The sequence below is a fragment of the Lycium ferocissimum genome, chromosome 4 (genome assembly GCF_029784015.1).
Source record: "Lycium ferocissimum isolate CSIRO_LF1 chromosome 4, AGI_CSIRO_Lferr_CH_V1, whole genome shotgun sequence".
In the NCBI taxonomy this organism is placed as follows: domain Eukaryota; kingdom Viridiplantae; phylum Streptophyta; class Magnoliopsida; order Solanales; family Solanaceae; genus Lycium; species Lycium ferocissimum.
The window spans coordinates 55,375,002-55,393,578 of NC_081345.1; the positions used below are offsets into that span (position 1 = coordinate 55,375,002).

The window sequence follows — 18,577 nt, forward strand, 5'->3', positions numbered from 1 at the left end:
TATTTATTCACTTCATTGAGTTCTTATTTGAATGAGTGGCATTTGTCTTATCTAAAATTTTAAAGTTCTAGATTAAATTCATTTAGTTTAGTTAAAGGAAATAAATTTTGAAAAGGCAATTCCAATTTTGGTAAGACATTTTTCATCTTAACCATGGACTAAATGTATTTTTATTTGGGAAAACTACATATATATATACATGTTAAGGAGAAATATTTACGAAAAGTGACGATAGTTTTCCTTATTTACAAAACATAATGATATATAACGAAACATGACGAATTTTTATATATTTTTTATTTTTTTATTTTTTTCTAGAATATATATATTTTTTTTAAAAAAAATTAAAATATTTTAATTGTTTTAAAAAAAAATTATATATTTTAAAAAAAAAAAAAAAAAAAATTTGCTTAAAGGCTTAAAAAATTACCTCAATTTTTTGTGTATGAAAGCTGTATGAAATGTATATATGTGAGCGAAATTTTTAACATAATTTCATACACAAAATTGTAAGCGAAAACTTTAAGCCTTGAATATTGTATGAAAGTTGTTACAATGTTGTTGTAGTTGTATTAATTTTTCAGAAACCTAATATGAACTTTATATACAAAAAATGTGAATGAAATTCTAAGGCTTGAGCGAGATATACACATTTCATACTATTCTCATGCATAAAATTTTGAGCGTAATGTTTAACCCTTGATCGAGATATACACATTTCATACGTTCTTCATACATAAAATGTGAGCGAACTTTTTAAGCCTTGAGCAAGATATACACATTTCATACACAAAAATTTGAGCTATTATTTTAAGTCTTGAATGTTGTATCAAAGTTGTATACAATGTTGTTGTAGTTGTATTAATTTTACAGAAATCTAACGTGAACTTTATATACGAAAATATGAGCGAAATCTTAAGACTTGAGCGAGATACAAATTTCATGCTGTTTTCATACACATAATTTTGAGCGGATTTTTTAAGCCTTGAACGAGATATACACATTTCATACATTTTTCATACCGTTTTCATGCATTAAATTTTGAGAGAACTTTTTAAGCCTTGAGCGAGATATACACATTTCATACATAAATTTTTGAGCGAAATTTTTTTTTAAAATTTTTTTTTAAAAAAAAATAAAATAAAATATATATATATATATATATATATATATATTTTTTTTTTTTTTTTAAAAAGCATGTTTTGTATAGGGTTTGTAATGTTATGTTTTGTAAATATAAAACTATCGTCATGTTTCGTAAGTATTTCTCCTTAAGATGTATATATAGGTAGTTGACCCTTTTTATTTTGGAACACCATGGACTAAATTAAATGTATGAAGTCACAAGGTCTATTTTCTTTTTAAACTTTTTTTCATTTCCGAATTCCGAAACTTTTAAACGTTGAAAACATGTATTGTACATAGAAAATTTTAATTAGTTTTCCTTCCAAACACCAAATTAAATCCAAATCATTATTCAAGAAAGAAACGGAACACGGAAGTTTTGTTTTTCACTTTAGGTATCCAATATATTAACTCGATTATTACATATATTCACTAAGGGGTCAAATTCAAGTACTCACTAATTTTACTAAGAGGTTTTTCATTCCTATAATCCAAATTAAAGATGTCTAATTAGGGATTGAGAAATAATGTTTTGGTTTCTCATCCGGTGTCCGGTATTCGCATTGGAGCCCGACTATTCAGGATTCGTGCCGCGTAGGGCCCATTCGGGGGAAGTGCGCCGTGCCAAAGATTTTTCCATATCCAGAATTCGAATTCAAGACTTCTATTTAAGGGAAGAGCAACCCCATTCGGTGCACCACGTCCTTTGATGATGGTGTACGAAAGTGGAGTATCAACAACAATAAATGTACCTCAATTTCAAAAATTTGAGTTAGTTAATTATATAAATTCTTGTCTCTTCCAAAAGTACCTATTTGGGTAAATAAATCACGTTTAATTGCCAACATGACCTATGATGGCTCAACTGGCTAAAGACACGCATAAAACAGTGCACTCATCAGTGCATGCACCTCTTTGGCCGCCGCTATGGTCATTGGTCAAAGGCCAATTCCAAGTTTTATTTCTCAAAAGATTAAAAAAATTATCTCATGCATTAACGAGTTTCTTTTTCCATCAAGTTAAATGTTCATATTGCTATAAAATATGAAAAATATCTGATAAGTGAAAATCAATTATATTAATAATATATATTATTTAAACTCATAAAAAATAATACTTTTTTTATAATTTTTTTAGCAGAAAAATTATCACTTTAGCGCACCTTGAATAAGACCAAAATCTAGGCAATCGTCCCTACATATTTCAGAATTTTTTACCCAAGTAAGTCATTATTTCAGTCAATTCACCAAAATAATATATAGTTTTGAAAATTTACAGAAGTAGAATAAACGTATTCCGCAGTAACTTATTAGTCATTATTTTATTCAAAAAAATCAATGGGCAAAAAAGTTAATAGTTAATAATGTTAAAGGGTAATTTGTTACTGTGAGTTACGTTTTATGATTAATACGTTACTGCGGAATATGTTTATTCAAGTTCTGTAAAAAAAATTAAAAATGTATTATTTTGGTGAATTGATTGAAATAATTGCTTACTTTGGTGAAAGATTCCATATTTCAACTTAATCTTTCCTTCCTGCAAGACTTAACCCCACACCTCCAACCCCCCCCCCTCCCCCACCCTCCGAAAAAAAAAAGTGATGCTTTCAAAAGCTTGTGCGTATGTAATGATGTAACTAAATGAAACTTCCCGGTCCCGATTTAACTCCCAAGCCACTAAAGCATAAGCTTTAGGCCCCAACAAATTAATCCTATCATTAATCAAAAGTTCAATTTTTCAGGGTTGAGGTAAATATGATTAAAGAATATGACAAATTAAATTAGTAGTTACTTGTCTTTTCCAATTACTTGAATCAATTTTGTTTCAACTTAGCTTTCTAGTATGATAATTTTATCCTTTCACTTTAAGCTAATTATTTAGAACAAGAAATAGATTGGAGTTATAAGTTGATTGGTCAAGTACATTGTCAAATGAAAAGAAGTATCATAATAACTTAATTATAAGAAAAATTAACAACTATGCATTTCAAAAACAAAAAAGAATAAACTTCCAACAATTTTATTAAATAAGCTTAAGATTTTTTTTCAAGATTTAGCTTTAGGCCACTAATTTTATTGAGTTAATGAATTGTAGATTACGGATGATTATCATATAATAAATAACAAAGAACTTCCTAAACCGTGCACTTGCCTAAGTTATACGTTTAAGTGTTTAACATATAGTAAGCTTCCTCAGTAGACCAGATTCATATGTAATGACTTCATCAATTGGTGCACATGCTTTGTCCATTGGTTATCTTATTTTTCTTTTAAATTCTAAAGCACAGTTGATAGGCTGCTGGCTCTCTTGTAGTTGTAGGGGCAAGTGCTTTGCACTTGTCCTGCTCCCCCTTTACTATTTTTCGTTTTCTGCCAAATCTGATCATCATAATTGCTTTCTTTATTTTTTATTTCTTTTTTTTTGCTTTCTATACTCTTTTTTTACAATATAAAACACATGGCTTATTGGGGTCGGCTAACAAATCAGTGCAGATTAGCAGACATTTGGATCAGGGCGGAGCTTTCTATATTCTTTTTAGTTAAAACTTTTATCTTAAATATTCATTGAATATATTACTTTTGAACTCAGTAACTTCAAAAGATTAGAATTCAGAACTCATCAGTTTCAAATCATGGCTCCGCGTCTGAATTTGACAATATTATAGTTGAAGTTGAAATATATAATTTTTGAAGTTGAAGTTAAGTGAAAAAAAAAATTGAAATTGAAGTCATGTTTTAATATATATTTCACTTGGAAACCAAGTTGTTAAAATTGAATATTTGTAAGAAAGAAACTAGAAGACCATGGCCTAACGAGAACCTAGAAATGGACACTTGAAAAGGGTTAGGCTTGGGTTGAAGTTGCCTGGCCCAACCCATCTCTAAATCTCAAACGAAAGGTCATTTGCACTTTGTCCTTATTTTGTACTGGTTCTTTCAATTCGCACAAATGTCATGTTTCGGGGGTGGTGTTTAATTTTTGGCCTTCGGCACTTTAAGTGATCAAAAATACCCTTAATATTTTGGGTTCGAACTTCTGCAGAGTAAAAAAATAAAAATCGCAAGGCAAGATTTCATAGCAAATTATGTCTATTCCGACAAATTTGATATGAAATCTTGCCTTGAGAATTTTTTTTTGACTCTACTGGGATTCGAACCCGAATCTCTGGTTTCATAGACCAGCGAATAAGGGTACTTCGACCCAAAAATTTTCAAGTAGGCTCAAAATTTAAAGACCAACGATTTGAGGGCCAAAAATTAAAGACCAGTCCATATGAAGGATACCCCGCGCAAAAAAAATGAATATTTTCCCTTCAAATGGGTTGGTCTTTAATTTTTGCCCTCCAAAATCTAACTGATGCCTCTCATATCATAATGTACACAAATTATGCCAGCACCCTTAAAGAATTTATGAGCCGATAGGCATAAATTCGAGTTTAAAGGACAAAATTTAAAGACCAGCTCAGTTGAAGGGCAAAAATTAACGTTAGTACATTTGAAGGGAAAATCGTGCAATTAATTGCCATTTTTTTGCGCGGATTTTCCTTCAAAGGCCCTGGTCTTTAATTTTTGCCCCTCAAATTGATGGTCTTTAATTTTTGCCTTTGCTTAAAAAAGTGGTTGAAAATATCCTGAGGTTCTGGATTCGAACACCTGCTCAATCAAAAAAAAAAAAAGAAACGGCAAGGCAAGGCTTTCGCGAAACCTCTGCCTTATGGCCTAACATTTGTCCAAAATTAGGCCTATTCAGGAAAAAGTTAGGCCTTAAGGCAGAGGTTTACCTTAAGACCTAATTTTGGGAAAAAGTTTGCTTTAAGGCAAACACGCGCGCTTAAGGCCTAACGTTTGCTGAATATTTTTAATTTTCTTCAAAACTACGGCTTATAATTTCTTTTTTTTTTTTTAGCCGGGTTACTCGTAAGCATCGGCGTATTAGATGAAGGTAAAAATTAAAGACCAGCACTTTGAGGGCCAAAAATTAAAGATCATCCCCCAATAAAGATAATCGTGCAAATTGCAGTAAAGAAAGAGGCGAAGTGGTATGGGTCATTTGCACTTTTGTCCGTATTTTTTGATGGTCTTTAATTTTTTTCCCTTAAACAAATACTCCCGCCGTCTCAAATTAAGCGTCTCAGTTTAATTGGACACAAAATTTAATAAACAAAAGGAGACTTTTGAATTTTGTGGTCTTAATTTAAAGATGTGTGCAGTCCTTTAAGTTTTATGTCTTAAACTTGTTATATAGAATATTGGAATTGAAAAACTTACTAAATATAAAACGAGAAAATATTTTTGGAACAGACCAAAAAGAAAAGTAATACATTTAAATTGGGACGGAGGGAGTACTTTTTCGGGAACATAAGTTTATATTTTCAGATCATAATATCTCATAAGTTATGTCCCACGTACTTAAAGAACTTATGCCGCATAAGTTCGATTTTAACGGGCAAAATAAAGACCAGCCCATTTGAAGGAGAAATCGTGCAATTAAATGAAGTGGTATATTGTGCTTTGGCAATTGGCAGATTCGTAGGTGTAGTATAGCCTGTTTGACCAAATTTAGTAATTTTTTTAAATAATAGTACTTATTTTATAGAGGTGAAAGTGTTTGGTTTAGCTGTTAGAGGAAAAAAAAAAAGTGTTTTTATGGGTAAATAAATTATTTTTCAGAAGTTAAAGGAAATAGTTTAAACACTTTTAATACCTTGGCCAAGTATAAAAATGCACCACTAATTCAAACTTAGTTACCTGTTGGTCTCTGCAGCACAGTAAGTATGCAATCTTAAATTAGTTGAACTCAATTATATAAAATTTCATCACACAAGCCATTTTATTTAAACTCGTTTCAATTTAATACTTTTTCCGTCCCAATTTATGTGGTACAGTTGAAATTTCAAGAGTCAATCAAGTTTTTTTTACCGGAATTTTTCTATATGCCTTATAATAAGTTATTAATTTTTGTGATTTATAATATTTTATACGTAGTTTCCAAATATATAAATTTTTAATTTTTTTTTCTCCTAACTCATGATTAAAATTTAGAAGTTTGAATCATGAAATTCAAACTGTGGCACATAAATTGAGACGGAAGGTATTATAACAAACAAATCTCTAAAATTAAAAGTTCTCTACATAATCTACTGACATCTTCTGACGTTAACTATGTAAAAAACCTTCTTATAAGAACATGATCTAAGAAATAAGTAGTGAAAGGGAGAAAATTTACATCCCTCCTCACATAATTATAAAGTTAGTTAGGAACCATTAATTCCATTTCTCCAACCTCAAATAAAAAATAAAAATAAAAGATAAAAAAGTGAATTAGAACATTCATGCAAGTGCTGCTTAATTTCTAATTCCTAACATGCTCATGTGATAATACACACTTCCACTTTCCAGCACGTAATTTCTCAAAAGCATTATAAAAACACCAAATCCCTAACTGAAAGTAAATCATTGACACAATGACAAAGCAAATAAAGAATATTTCACCTACACTTCTCTACTCATTGCTGCTACTAATTGCCACTGAAACAGGAAATATTTACCGATTAATAATTCTCGTACTGTTATTTCACTATCTGACCAGGATAACTTATCCTGATAGTTGCTCAGTCTCAATTTGTATGCTACTTTTTTCTTTTTAGTCGGACAAAAAAATAATGACACATTTTTATACTTAAAAAAAATTCAATTTTAAATTTATCTTTTACCCTTAATGAACCACACAAATTTCTATAATTTGTTTAAATCAAAAGGTCTTCCTTATTTCTTAAATTTCGTGCGTCAAACACCCTCGCATAAAATGAGACGGAAGAAGTACTATTTTTAATCGCGGTATAACTTGTCCTGGATTATTAACAGAACAAGGAATAAGACGATACTAAATTTTTATCCCGCACGATTTATGCTTGTCCAGTAGACAAAAAAATTTCTCAAGAGCTATTAATTCCATTTTCCTCAACATCAAAAAGAAAAAGGAAAAATGGTGAACTAGAACATTCATGCAAATCCTGCTTAATACTCCGTATTTTTTAACATGCCCAACTCAACTGATGCACAGTTCCACTTTCCAGCACGTAATTTCCAAAACTATTTATACACAACCAAAACATTATGATAAGAAACAAAAAAAAAAAAAAAAAGGCAAATCCCTAAGTGAAATTAAATCACTAACCCAATGTCAAAGCAAATACTTGTCTACACATTACTTGTATTAATTGCCAGTGAAACTTCAAACATCTACAGATTTGCCAATGGATTACAACGTAGAATCCAAGTAACCGACGATCTAGACGACGTGGTTGACAATGAAGAAGACGAAGCTTGGAAAGAATGGGGAAAGAAGAAATCGAAAAACTCCGATTTCGATCTGCCAAAAATGGATTTCAGTAAAATGAGTCCATCGGAAATTCAAGCGGAAATGATGAAGGGGCAATCGGGTCCTGTTTTCGGGTTTGTTAAGCTCCGACTTGGAACTCCTCGCACTCCGGTAATCTCTTTGCTTTACCTTTTACTCCCTCCGTCCCAAATTGTTTGACACTTTTCGCTTTTCGAGAGTCAAACGACCGTAATTGTTACTATTTTTTTTGTTAATTCTGATTATGATGGAATGATGCGCTAAATTGATGTTCCTGCTTAGAGCATTGAATCTAGTCAAATATTAATTGCCTTGCTGAAAGAGTAATCTGCCAATTTCTTTTTATTTTATAGCATAACCCTAATAGAATTCACCAATTACCTTTCAATTCCAAGCTAGTTCGAGTACATAATGTGAATTTTCTATATACATTTGCAGTGGCGGATGTATAGTTCTAGGGATGGGTTCAATTGAACCTACAATTTTAAATGTAGACCTTATGTGAAAATTAGTACATATATAATGTTTTGACCCATATTTTCAAAGAATTTTGAACCTTGAATATGTAAGATTAAGGACCCGTTTGGCCATGAGAATTATTCACTTCTTTCCGGATTTTTTTTTTTCACTTTTTTTAAAAATTAGTGTTTGGCCATAAAAATTCCGAATACAAGTTGAAGTTGTATTTGGAATTTGAAAAACAACCAAAACCTTGTTTTCACTTTTTCCATTTTCTGTTTTGGACCTTTACTTTTGTTTTGCTATTTTTAATCTTTACCCTAAAAGTTTTTATTTTTATAAAAAGGACATATTAACCAACCCTCATTTGTTTTTTGGGGTCATTCTTGTTCGAATCTTTTTCTAATATTGGTAGTGTTTACAGCCAGGGGAGGATTTAAAGGCGCCCGAGGGTGTTCACCCGAACACTCTCGGCAAACAATTACAGTGTATATGTAGGGTAGATTTTCTGTATTTATGTATATATATTAACTTCTGAACACCCTGAACAAATGCAAAAGGTTAGCTCAAGCGGTCCAGGGTGTTCAAAATTGTCTCTAGTGTCCTAGGTTCGATTCCCATTGACAACATTTTTTTTTTATATTTAGCTTTTGTTGTTTTTTACGAACCCCTGAATGAAAATCCTAGATCCACCACTATTTACAGCTACTTGGTTTAGTTCTTGTTGGGTTTCGTATGGAGTACAAGTGCAAGGTGGGGTTGACAGGGCAGTGTTTACACACTGATTATGTTTATTAATTGCTTTGGGTGATTTTACTAGTTTTTAGGACAAGTAAAAATGGACGGAGGGAGAAGATCTGAAGCTTCTATTTTCTTTTTTGGAAGGGATATGATGTTTCAGGCCTCCCTTCCCATTCGGGTTGGGTTAAGAAGAGAAAACTCTGAGATTACATAACTCCTCATGTGTCTTCTCCATGTTGCTTGGACTCTTCAAAATCCTTGTCACACTCGTAGTGACACGACATGGGTGTGGGTGTGGATCCATATCGGATTTGGTCAACTTACCTTGGGTTCTTTGACTGCATTTGTGACCGAGAAGTATAGATTGATTGAGTATTTGGTTTGATTTTTGGGTTTATGTCATATATATATAAACCCATTGAGAATGTTTTGCTACACAAGATATCTTGCGAACTTATTAGGTGTTTATAAAGAATTAAGTTCTATTAGTTTCTGTTCAATAACTTTAATTAATCGAGATATATACTTTATGTGATGAAGAATCCAACCTTTACACGCATTGGACACCCGCAGCCGAGTCCGAGCAACTTAGCTTAGAAGCCAAATTGTTTAGTATTAACAGTGAAATGGACCTAGATAGAACAGAATAAATATGGAAGATTACTAAAGCTAACCTCAATTGATTTGGATTGAGCCATAGTTGATTGAATGGAAGGATATATAGTTTGCAAAGAAGACTTGGGGAGGGATTGTGAAGTAATTGTATTGTATTATTAACTGAGATAAAAACATGTTTCCAGGAAAAAGTTTCAGAAATAGCCATGAGATGGTCCAAAATAGCAAGAACTGGAGCAATTGAGGCAAAGTTCATGGGTGTCGATGTGAGCACGATCATGTTCACTATGGAGAAAGGTCAAGACTCTATAGAGGTTTGTTCTCACTTCCCATATATGCCATATGGTGTCTTATTCTATACTTGCTAACTTTACCTATTGATCCTTGAAGCAAAGAGTTGAATCATTCGAACAATATCGGAACACTTGTATAAAGGAAGTCAAGGCTCTAGTTTTCCTTTAAATTTTTAGCCCTCCAAATGCACTCTTTATTTCATGGTTTTACTTGGTTTAATTCTTCTTCCTTTGGGACGACGTGTGCTAGAAAAGTTGAGGTTCTCTTAATCGTCCATTTTGCAGTTGAAAGAGTTTTTGTTGGAACAACCAGAAGCATATGAGATTAAACTAGGTGACCAACTTTTTCGAAGACCAGGAGATCCTCCTTTCGAAGAAGCTTTTGAGAAGATGCAGAGTGAGAAAAGCAAAGCCGATCGTGCCAGCTCAAAAAAGAAGAATAGGCATAATGAGTTGTAATCACCAGAAAAAACACCATCTTTACAGCTAATTTTGATCACTTATATTCTAACATGTATTATCAGAAGGGCAGGTGTACACGGCTGGCATCTTACATATTCTTTTCTCTATACATTTGAAACTGTGAGCTTAAAAGCTCTGTCCAAATAATCAGTGAATTCTTCTGACTTTCGATCAATGAACATCTTGTGCTGGGAAATATCTGTAGTCAGAGTAACGACACTTGTAAGGAAATGATGGTGTTTAAATCTCTCCATGTCTTCACCAATTATGATAAATGAATGGAGCTTAGGGATTGTTAATGGTACCCTTGTATGGTCTTTTCAGGTTTGCCCTATCGGGCTATGCATAATTGACTCAAGCTCCACAATTTGTGCTAGTTCCTAACTAGAGTGCTTCTCCAGACCCCACTTTGTGAGATTACACTGGGTATGTTGTTGTTGTCGCCTAATTAGAGTACTATTCTGTGTATTATGCCTCAAAGAGGACAATTAATATATCTCCATAATGCTGCCAATCCTCCCCTTGGGAGAGCATTCTCTAGTCCTGAAAATTAGATCTGCTAGATGGTTATATGACATTCCAAAAGTGTGTGCTTCTCATCATAAAATTATTTTAATTCAAGCATAATATAAACCATCCCATAAACTAAATTGTGTATACATTGGGATGAGCAGAGTAGGCAAGCTGATCAATACATAATTCTGTATGAAAAAATAATGGATACCGGAGGATATTGCAGCAGACCCTCTCGTTTTAAAATAATGCAAGTTAATTGAAAGAACACAGGATCATTTCAGCTTATTGCTGAAGTCAGAGAGCTCGAGAATGCGAATTCTGGAAATGCTAGCAGCTTCCTCCCTCTCCTTTTGAGTATTGTAACCCCAATCCCCTGTTTCAAGAAAAACAGATCAGCAATGAGTACAGCATAACAATTAGCCAATTAACGCGAACATGAAGAGAGAAAAAAATGAATTAGTATGACACATCTGTAAGAAGCCAAGACAGTATGATAAGTCACCTAGATACAAGTTCCATCCATCCAACTCGGACTCTTTAATCACATTCTTTAAAGTAGCAAGTCGGTCTTCCACAAAGCTGATCAATATTGAGAAAAGTGGACGCGTTCAATTTCATGCAGTAGAACTAAGTACTTATCTAAAAAGAAGTATGAGTAGTTCTTATGCTATAAAAATCTTACTGTAAGGTCAGACCCTTGTTTTCCGGCATTTCTTGAAGTTGCTTAAGCACTTTTACTTTAGGCCTGATTAAAAAGAAGTTTCACGTAAACAACATGAATTGATCACGTCTCTTTAATATTGCAGTTGGCTTAATCCAACTTCACACGCGAGAAGTAAACTTACCCTGTCCCAAGACCATAGATCCTTTCAGCTGGAATAGTTATCCCAGCAAGCCCTCTAAGTAATGCATCTGCAAAGCGGCCCTACAATAGCAGTGGAGTACAAATATTAGATTCAACATTCCTCATGAACTAGCAAAAGATTTTAAAAACTAAAATATCCTTTTATTCTGGTGAATATTTTTATCTTTAGGTGAATGTGCACATTCTAAAAAACCTGCTTTGTAGTGACTATATAGAGCTTTGAACTTGCAAATTTCAGTGCATCAGGAACTCCAGGATAGAACCTGTATAGAAAGCATAAACTTTTTAGTATTTTTCCAAAATACAGTATGTTCTTTGACGCGATTGAGTACTAACTGTAAACAATAGGTGATTCTAGAGAATGAAAATAAAATGAATATCAGCCAACTTATAGCTTTGTGTTGCTACTCGAAAGCTTAAAAGTTGATCAAGTTATGCAAGGATTAGCTATGGTTTTAGTTATTCATGTATTAGTTATTCCATCTTCTACCCTTCATAAAATAGTACATAAATTAACTCATAACTCATACATGTTTTAGTTATGCGAGATTGTAAACTGGTAACTAAACACCGTACTTGGTGTACTGAACTTTATACATAGCAACTAAAATGCCACCAAACATGGTACTAGGTATGTACTGGTTTTAATACAGGAATAATTCACTTCCTAAAGCAACGAAATGACCCCTAAAAGTTTATCAAAGCTAGGAAATTCATAAGCAGATAGATGTTTAGCTTGTTTTGGAGTACATCACTCAGAGTAAGTAATCTATACAGTATTTGTTTGTCTGTATTTATTTATGTTGGTACAGAGATTATACATTAGCCAAGAGATTAGGTGCTAATCAGGACCCTCAAGCGGTTGATTCGATCTCACAAGCATGATCGATAGCTACAGTTACCTGTTTGCACCTATCCAAGTAGCCAAATCACTGTCCATCCATTCATCTCTAACCTTACCGAAAAGATCTATGAGAAAATCCCTGTCTTCATCCCATTCTGCCATTATAATGGGTTTAAGCTTTGCCCAGTTCTCAAGTATTCCCTCAACTGTTAGTCCCTCTGCAACCTATCATGTTAAGACACATATCACCTTGATGAACTTTAAGATACATCAACTAAAATGAATAGGTTGCATCATCATATCCAAGACACTCTTAATTTTTTTTGTTTTGAGTACCCACCGAAGACTTGCGAATAGAAGGGATTCTTGACTCCAAGAGCAATCTCACAAGTAAGAGATTTTCATATCCAGTTTCCACCACAGGTCTAACCTGCAGAAAGTTTGAAGGTTTATCACTTCTACATAACTGTAAACTGAAAAACAATCAGCACCCATGTATGGATCACAAATTATTGTTACTACAGTAGAAAATAGTTCACTTGCTAATAAAAGATTTACTCTGCCAAGATGGAGATGATCATCGGAAACATTCGCTTATTAGAATAGTCTGTTAAATTATTATCAAATGTAATTCAAAACACTTCTGCTCAAGTTATTAAGGGAACGAGAAATCAGTTCTACGAATGTCAAATACGCAGCCAAGGAAGAATAAGTATTGTAGGAGCAGGTTAACCAAAAAGGGGGAAAAAAAGAATTCCCATACAATGATATTGAAAAAATAGGAAAATCCGGGATTAATTGGTGTAGCAGTCTAGTGGTTGTAACTCAATGCTGTACAATTTAGATGGATGATTCAAATATACCTAATTTCTCCTCTCTCTACTTCCTTTCTCTCCCCTTGTTTCCAGGGTACCTCCGCTTAAACCAAAAAATAAATAAATTGACTAATATGTAAAAGGAAAATCCATTGCTGATATTCAAAAGAATCAATATTTCAGAGCACCATCAGCATTTCAAGACCAACACACTTATGTGTTTGATATGCATACTTCACCTGGTTTTTGCAATTTCAAAGCACCTAGAGGTGCTAATAGGTCCACTTACTACATAGCTGATTCGAATGGTTCTCATGATTATACACACCAAAACTACTAGCCAAGGCTAACCGCAGATGAATAATTTTTTGAAAATGGTAACATGCTAACTGTTGGGGAAAAAAAGGACATGCAGAAATAATATTCACGGTATATAATAAGAGCAAAACATAAAAATGTGTTTAATCGATAAGAATAAAAAGAGCAATAATGACACCAAGAATTTTACGTGTAAAACTTTCTGAATAAGGGAAAAACCATGGGCCAAGAGGAGCAAGGAAATCCACTATAGTAAAGAATTTTACACTGGTAGTCACGACTACAATACTCAAAAGAAATAACTCTCTTTTGATTTTTCCACCTTACTATGACATTGTTCACACTCGATTTTTCCTCACAGACTATTTTCTTACATAATCTGTCTGTGATATATCTCACACTGCTCTCAACACTTAGATATATTTTCTCTGAGATTGATTTATCTAAACTGATGGAGAGCTCCCTGTATATAGGGATGAAATATGCCCCTTGTTCTTTCTTGCATTAATTGGGCGGTTGCCAATTCCAAAAGGTGGTTGCTCATAAAGATTTGCTGCAGATCTTGCCAAAAGGATAATTTTTCTTCCTTAAATCATGGATATGGGGCTGGACCCCACAAATCTCTCCCTCTCCATTTGGCAAGATCTGCAGCAAATCTTTATGAGCAGCCAACTTTTGGAATTGGCAACCGGCCAATTAATGCCAGGAAGAAAAGGGGCACATTTCATCCGTATAAATAGGGAGCTCCCCATCACTTTAGATACACCAATTTAAGAGAAAATATACTTGAGTGTCAGAGAGCAGTGTGAAATATATCACAAATTGTGTAAGAAAATTATCTATGAGAAAAAATAGAGTGTGAACAATATCATAGTAAGACGGAAAATCAAAAGAGAGTTCTTTCTTTTGAGTGTGTAGTGATCTCTTGAGTATTGTACTCGGGACTACCAACCATTCCGACTCTTGGCTTCCCAGGTGCGAGCATTCCTCCTCGTGAACGAAAAGAACCACTGAGTCATCATTGTGTATTGCGGTAGTTGTGTTGTTATCATTCTTTTGACCACTGCTTTCTCCGCGACCTTTCTTTTGATTTGGGCACTCTCCTTTTGAACTGACCAGGTTGACCGCAATCATACCAGTTTCTACCTTTTGACAGATACCTGGACTTTCTATGACCTTTGAATTTATTGTGGCTACTCGAAGCTCTATATTGACTCCTGCCTCTCTCTTCTCTGATGAGAGGCTGCCCTTGATTCTCAGGCTTCTTTCTCATCTTCTCATCTAGTAGAAGAGCCGACGTAACGTCCTTCAACTCAATGGAGTCCTTACCGTGCAAGATGGTTGTTGTCAAATTATCATATGAAGATAGCAATGAGTTCAAGAGCACGATAGCTTTATCTTCTTCCTCAACCTCTACTCCGAGGTTGGCTAGCTGCGTTATTAGTCCATTAAGCACATTTAAATTTGACAAATAATTCGTACCTTCACCCATACTGAGGCAGTATAACTGCTTCTTTAGATACAATTTTTTTGTCACTGTCTTGAACATATATAGATTTTCTAACTTTGTCCAAATGCCACCTGCACTCTCTTCATCAATGTTGTTTGATCACATCATCGGATAAGTGCAACCTGATTGTACTAGCTGCCTTTTCATCCATTTCTTCTCAATCTTCAAGTTACAAGGATTCGGGCTTCTTTAGTTTGCCGCTTACTGTCTTATGTAATCCTTGTTGGATGAGCAAATCCTTCATCCTTCTTTGCCATGTTGAGAAACCGCTATCAGCGTCGAATTTTGCTACCTCCAGACGTTATCTTTCCCGTAATATAGTACGACCAACCGCGAAAAAATATCTCTGTGAATGAACAAGATCTGTGCTCTAATACCACTTGTTGGGAATAAAAAGGACCCACAGAAATAATGTTCACGGTATATAATAAAAGCGGAACACAAATTCGGTTAATCAACAAGATTAAAATGAACAACAATGACACCAAAATTTTTACGTGAAAACACTTCATAAGGGAAAAACCCTTCCACTACAGTATAGAATTATATACTGGTAGTCCCAAGTACTATATTCAAGAGATAACTCCACACTCAAAAGAAAGAACTCTCTTTTGATTTTTCCACCTTACTATGATATTGCTCTCACACTACTTTTCCTCACAGACTATTTTCTTACATAGTATGTGATATATCTCACACTGCTCTCTAACACTCAGATATATTTTCTCTGAGATTGATGTATCTAAACTGATGGAGAGCTCCCTATATATAGGATGAAATGTGCCCCTTTTTCTTCCTTGCATTAATTGGGTGGTTACCAATTCCAAAAGGTGGTTGTTGCACGTAAAAATTTGTTGTAGACCTTGACAAAGGAAGATTTTTCTTCCTTAAACCATGGGATATGGGGTTGGACCCCACACTAACCGCATATGAATAAAGACTATACTAAGAATATCTAGCAACAGACTCAAATGGCAAAGGCAAACTTAGATGAACCAAACTTGGAATGACACTGTTACTCAATGTGTGCATTTCTTGCACCCTTTATGATAGTAATTATTCTCACGGAAACATAGTTTGTTTTCTGTCACAGCAGCATTACAACCTTTAGCACAAACACATTATAGCCGTGTCTAAACTAAATTAAGGTCAAGAGCTTGTCCAATACCACCAGCAGAGGCGGAGCCAGGATTTTCAGTATATGGGTTCCGAACCACATTCTTTTCTTCTTTACTGGGTTCTGGATACATTCTTTATACATATCAGATAAAACATAAATACGAAGTTTGAGTCAAAGCTACTGGGTTCTTTATAAGTACTTAAGTAGCTAAGTTTCACCAATAGATATACAATGAGTTGTTCTAGAATTAGCAAGACAAACATGGTCTAGCCTCATACCGGCAGGGGCGGAGCTACACAGCTTCGGCTACGGGTTCATCAAAACCCAGTAGTTTTGGCTCAAACTTTGTATTTTTGGTTAAAAATTCACTTAATATATATAAATAATGTAACAAGAACCCAGTAAACTTTATTTTCTAAAATTCAAAACCCATAAACTCAAAATCCTAGCTCGGCCTCTACATAGCAATGTACATGAAAAAGGAAATGAACAAAAGAATAATACTTTAACAAGCTAAGAGAAAAAAAAAGAAAGAAAAAAAAAATTTTTACCACATGCATCTGATCAACAATCCAATCTTCCAAAGAAGAGTCCACCCCATTGAAAAGACTCGGCCATCTCACTTTAGCTGCCTGCAAAAGTTCAGAGGGCAGAGTCAAGATTTCAACTTTATGCATTTCGAATTTTAGAATAATGATTTCAAGTAATAATAATGGAGTTCTAAATCTAATATTTGATTTTAATAAATTTCTTAACACCAAATACACTATTTGAAAAAAAATATTACTCCCTCCATCCCAATTTAAATGTCTTACTTTCCTGTTTGGTCTGTCCCAAAAATAGTGTCTCTTTCTAGATTTGGTAAGTTGACAATTCAAACATCGTACATTTAAACCACAAGATTCAAATGACATTTTAATACATTACACACATCTTTAAAGACCACAAAATTCAAATTTTTTTTTTTATTACTTAATTTCTATGCCCAATAAAACTAACTTAATTTCTATGCCCAATAAAACTAACTTAATTTCTATGCCCAATAAAACTAAGATACTTAGTAGGCATTTTGGCCATAGAAATAAAATATTTTTCACTTTATTTGGAATTTATAAAGTTGGAGTTGAAAATGGAGTTGTGTTTGATTATAGTTTTTGCAAAGAATATTTACCCCCTGTTTAGATGGTTGTTTCTCGTGGTTCATTAATGTATGGTTTTCTATGAAATTATGTTTGTATCCATTGTTCTTAAAATTATGTTGTATGGTGTTGTAAACCCGTTGTAATACCGTGGTTATATAACCATGAAAAACTTCAATTTTTGTAACCACAGATTTTGAAGGTTTTTGCGTGGTTAAGTATTTCATTTCTCCATTATATCCCCACCCTCCACCACCCATCCCTACTCCGCCCCACCCTACCACTCACCCCCACCCCTAACTACCCCACCCCTCTGCCATCCACCCTCACCCTACCACCCACTACCCCTCACCACCCAACCCCACCCCACAACCACTCACCCTACCACCAACTACCCCCACCCTCATCCCACAACCACCAACCTCACACCACCCACCCAATGACCACTCCACCCACCACCTACTTATTTGTTAAAGTTGCCTATTTTGTCCTTTACCTGAGTTTTATTAATATATATATAAACTAATTTCTAATTAAGAGTTTAAAGGTATTTTAGTAAACTTACATGTTATTATACAGTACCATACAGTCAAACCAAACAATAAAAATATTATTAAACCACAATAAACGATACAGTCTATCCAAACATTGTGTTCATTAAATACAGTACAATACTATACAACACCATACTGTACCATATCATACTGTACATTAATGAACCAAGGAAAACAACCATCCAAACAGAGTATTAGTTGTTCGAACGTATTGAAAGTGAAGAAAGTGATAGATTTTTGGTGTTTTTCAAATTTCAAATACAACTTCAAGCTCTGCCAGTGAAACCAACAATGTTGAAAAGAAAAGAAAAAAGAAAGAAATGAAAACTGAATAATATTGGGAAGCAAAAAGGGGCAATGAATTTGTTTGTGTGAGTAAAAAAAAATGAGACCTTAACAGCAGAAAGAGAGCTCTCTCCACAGCTATCACAGAGAACTCCGTCAAAATCCAAAGCATACAAATCACCCATCTTTATGCCACTTGTGCCTCTAATTTGGATGTTAAATTTATACCTTTGTGATTTGTTGTGGGGTTTAATACCCGCCAATCAAATTTGATCAAATACCTTTTCGAGACAAACTCAAAGGCAGGATATTCATTGTAAGATCATCGTCCTTTTATAGACATGGGTCTTTTTTGCCCCTGATCCGACCCGAAAGACATGTACACTCTCCCACTTTTTTATTTTTTATTTTATTTTAGGACATATTGACTGGATTAATCTGAATTCACATTGAATAGAACTTTATATCAAGATATTCTCCATCAATCATTGATAGTTTTAGGGTGTAGGCTCTTGTGACACGCGGAATGGGATAGACAAGAATATTCATGGGTTGA

At 33.9% G+C, this 18,577-nt stretch overlaps 2 protein-coding genes across 2 annotated transcripts; one reads left to right on the top strand and one right to left on the bottom strand.

Annotated features, from left to right (window-relative positions):
• The first annotated feature begins 7,263 nt into the window (after positions 1–7,263).
• LOC132053553 (uncharacterized) lies at positions 7,264–10,230 on the top strand. Its single transcript, XM_059445640.1, has 3 exons — positions 7,264–7,617; positions 9,486–9,614; positions 9,879–10,230. Exons 1-3 carry the CDS (start codon positions 7,306–7,308, stop codon positions 10,050–10,052), a joined length of 615 nt encoding a protein of 204 aa, XP_059301623.1. The 5' UTR covers positions 7,264–7,305; the 3' UTR covers positions 10,053–10,230.
• Positions 10,231–10,648: 418 nt separating this feature from the next.
• On the bottom strand, positions 10,649–18,227 carry LOC132053552 (uncharacterized). Its single transcript, XM_059445639.1, has 9 exons — positions 18,129–18,227; positions 16,595–16,675; positions 12,621–12,710; positions 12,339–12,505; positions 11,630–11,699; positions 11,417–11,496; positions 11,254–11,316; positions 11,074–11,150; positions 10,649–10,944 (listed from the first exon to the last, which is right to left on the bottom strand). The coding sequence occupies exons 1-9, from the start codon at positions 18,204–18,206 to the stop codon at positions 10,844–10,846; spliced, it is 807 nt and encodes a 268-aa protein (XP_059301622.1). The 5' UTR covers positions 18,207–18,227; the 3' UTR covers positions 10,649–10,843.
• Between the last annotated feature and the right edge of the window lie 350 nt (positions 18,228–18,577).